The 3,056-nt window shown below is 37.7% G+C and overlaps 1 protein-coding gene across 1 annotated transcript; it reads right to left on the reverse strand.

Moving 5' to 3' along the window:
- Positions 1-938: 938 nt before the first annotated feature.
- On the reverse strand, positions 939-2,504 carry LOC134239439 (uncharacterized). Its single transcript, XM_062721623.1, has one exon. The coding sequence runs from the start codon at positions 2,180-2,182 to the stop codon at positions 989-991; it is 1,194 nt and encodes a 397-aa protein (XP_062577607.1). The 5' UTR covers positions 2,183-2,504; the 3' UTR covers positions 939-988.
- Between the last annotated feature and the right edge of the window lie 552 nt (positions 2,505-3,056).

The following is a 3,056-nucleotide window of genomic DNA, read 5'->3' on the forward strand; positions in this document are numbered from 1 at the left end:
ATGGGCACTGCCATTCTTTCTATAATATTGAAGGGTACCCACTTCTTATCCGCAATTCTTCCTACACCACTGAATTAAATTTAAAGAGATTTCACAGAATCTTTCTTAAATAATGCTATTGAGACTTTTTGATCTGACACTTATCTTGGGCCTCCTAGAGCAAAACATGGAATTGGCATTTTAATCTTATGGAAGGCTGAGGGTATCATTTATTAGCTCACTGTTCACAAAATCTCTAGTTTTAATTTATTTATATGTTTATAATTTTTTGGTCAAAGGTAAAAAAACGTCTTATATATAATCTGTACAATTGAGGTCAATAAAATTAAATAAAGGTTAGATCTACATATAGTTACTGAAAGTAAATTTTTTTCTGAGAAATACATGATTAGATATGATAATCGTATACCAAGCCATGCTCTATAAATGGTAAATTTTAGGAAATCCATTAAATTTGTTTTCCTTTTTTTAAATGCCATCGTGCCTTAAAGTTTTCACAGTACGTACTATATGGCTCTATTTTTCCATTTGAATAAGTAGGTGTAATTAAGATTTGTCCTAAATTATATTGTAGTGGGTTTTTCCTTTTTAAGTATAAATTTAGGAAATATATAAAATTTTTTCGACCTATCTCAGAAAATAAATTCCTCTAAGTCAACTGTTCAGTATAGCGGATACCATAAATAGGGAGAATACTAGTAATACGACCCCACGACACTGAAATGATGTGTCATATGACATAGGTAAAAGAGAGAATAGAGCATTGAAATAGTGGAATTTATATACACTTTTTGATCTAGAGTAGATAACTTGTGTGAGTCTAATAGGAAGGGCTAGGCGCCTCTCCTATTGGTAGCGAAGGATTCAGTTTTTTTTAAATTATCATTTTCACAGACATAAAAAAGGAAATTCTATGTTAAAACGTAACAATAAATTTAATATCATTTCAACACAATTACATACATCTACATTACAGACAGACACACACTCATAGAGACTTGTCCACGGTGACTATCAAAGACCCCTTAGGGTCCCGGGCGAGTTGGACTGAGCGACAGTCAAAGTGGGGAGGAAACACGAGCTCTTTGACGAACAGTTCTGAGAGTTTGGCCTGCTTGACCTGCTGGGTCCTGGTGGCCTTTATTTTGAGCGTGTTCCCCTGTAACGATATCACGATGTCGTCCTTGTCAGGGAAAAAGTTCTCAATGGGGACATTCAGGACGACGGACTGGCGCCGGACGGACGGAAGTCGACCAATGTCCTTATAGGAGACGTCTGACCCCTCACTTATCCCCAGGACCTTAGGGGCCGGGCTCACAGACCTGGCAGCATTGCTGTACGTCACGGGGGACGGTTTGGCGGGGGAGGAGTCTGAGTTTACCTGAGATTTAGGGGACGGAGGGCAAGCGTGAGTTTTGGCAGAATTTGATTCAGGTAAGGATGGATTTTTGTCGTTATTGGAATTTATAGTTTTACAGTTAGACATGTTGGATGTGGGTGAGGTATCGGGTTCAGTGAGGTCAATATGTACCGTTTCTTCCTCTTCCTTTCCTGTACCGCGTGACCGGGTATTTCCGGTAGGGGGACACGACATCGCGCCTCTTTGATGACGTCGGTCTGCCTCCGCAATACCAGCCTCTGAACCACATTGATTTTCTGTCCCGTTTGTGGTATCGATTGACTCAGTCCTAAGCTTTTTGGCATTAATGTATCCCTGAGATTTTTCTGTACTTTCATTCAATTTTCTTTTTAAAGAACATTTTTGACAGCCTTCCCTGGCCGGGGTACGCTGATACGGGGCTTGAATCACCAACTTTCCGTCATCGGACACAAAGCTGGAAATATTGCACATGTCCACTCCCCTTGGGACAAACACTGTTCTTTTCAGCTGAAATCCTTTCTGGTCATTGCTTTTAATTTTTTCTGCTGTCACGGAAACTGTGTTAGAGTCCGAACAATTCACCTGAATTTCCTCCGGTTTGAATCCACTTAAGTCCAGCGAATGCTTCCAAACTTTCGTGTTTGTTTTTGACTTTGCATTAACAGGCCGAATTTTGTCCTTATTTTTGTTGAATATTGGGGGGACAACCCCCTCCAAATATTTTGGCACAATGATTTCTTTTAAGTTATTATTTACTTGTGGAACCTGCCGCTCGGAAGTTTTAATCTCTACCGGTAGCATCACTTAAAAAATAAAATTCAATCCGCTCCGATCCACTCTTCTTTAAAATCTGAACACACACACTATCTCTAATGTTTATAAATATCTCCGGCCTACGTCAAAGTGATCATTGACGTCACAGACACTTATCGACAAAACAGGTGCTTTACGAGCTAATGTAAAATCCCGAGTTCACACGAATGGATCTATTTTAGTCGTTTCTATTTCTCCCACATCTATAAATAGAATTCGCCTTCGAAACCATTGATTTATTTTTATGTTGTGAATGAAAAATCCTGGTAGGAACGATCAAAAGGAATATGATGATAATTAAGTGACGGATAGATCGTGAGACTGAGATCGGTAGGGATGTAGTGCGTGGGGTGATCTCCGATTGAATCCTCGCCCACGCTCCCTCGATTTCGTGCTGTCAATAGGTTAACCTTGTACTGTGTGGGTTGGCCTACTAATACTCGCTGGCCAATCCCGCTGTCCCTACACAACTTTATTGTACAAACTGCACTCACGGCTATAGTTTTCTGTGTTAAGACCTTAATCATAAGATATTGTTTTGGTGATGATCAATTTTTTTTCGACTCATAATCGGATGGGAAGGTCGAGTTCAGCGGTTAGAGTGCTGTAACCAGTATGAATGTGTGTTATAAATAAAACGTAAGTTTAAACTTGAAGTAAATAAAAAAATAAATAGACGAATCCAATAAATAAAAAAATAAATAAATAAATCATTAATTAAACAAAATAAATATCAATAAATAAATAAATATCAAATAAATAAATAAATAAATAAAATAAATATTAATAAATAAATCTAAAGCGGTATAATAGAAATAGAGGAATCAAAATATGTTTGTGTTATTTATGATATTAATTTAAA

This window comes from Saccostrea cucullata, unplaced genomic scaffold, assembly GCF_032062105.1.
Source record: "Saccostrea cucullata isolate Sc308-1 unplaced genomic scaffold, CSIRO_AGI_Scuc_v1 ctg344, whole genome shotgun sequence".
Classification (NCBI taxonomy): Eukaryota; Metazoa; Mollusca; class Bivalvia; order Ostreida; family Ostreidae; genus Saccostrea; species Saccostrea cuccullata.

Bases quoted from the DNA above. Each gene is read 5' to 3' on its own strand.
- LOC134239439 (XM_062721623.1), bottom strand. From the start codon at position 2,182: ATGCTACCGGTAGAGATTAAAACTTCCGAGCGGCAGGTTCCACAAGTA.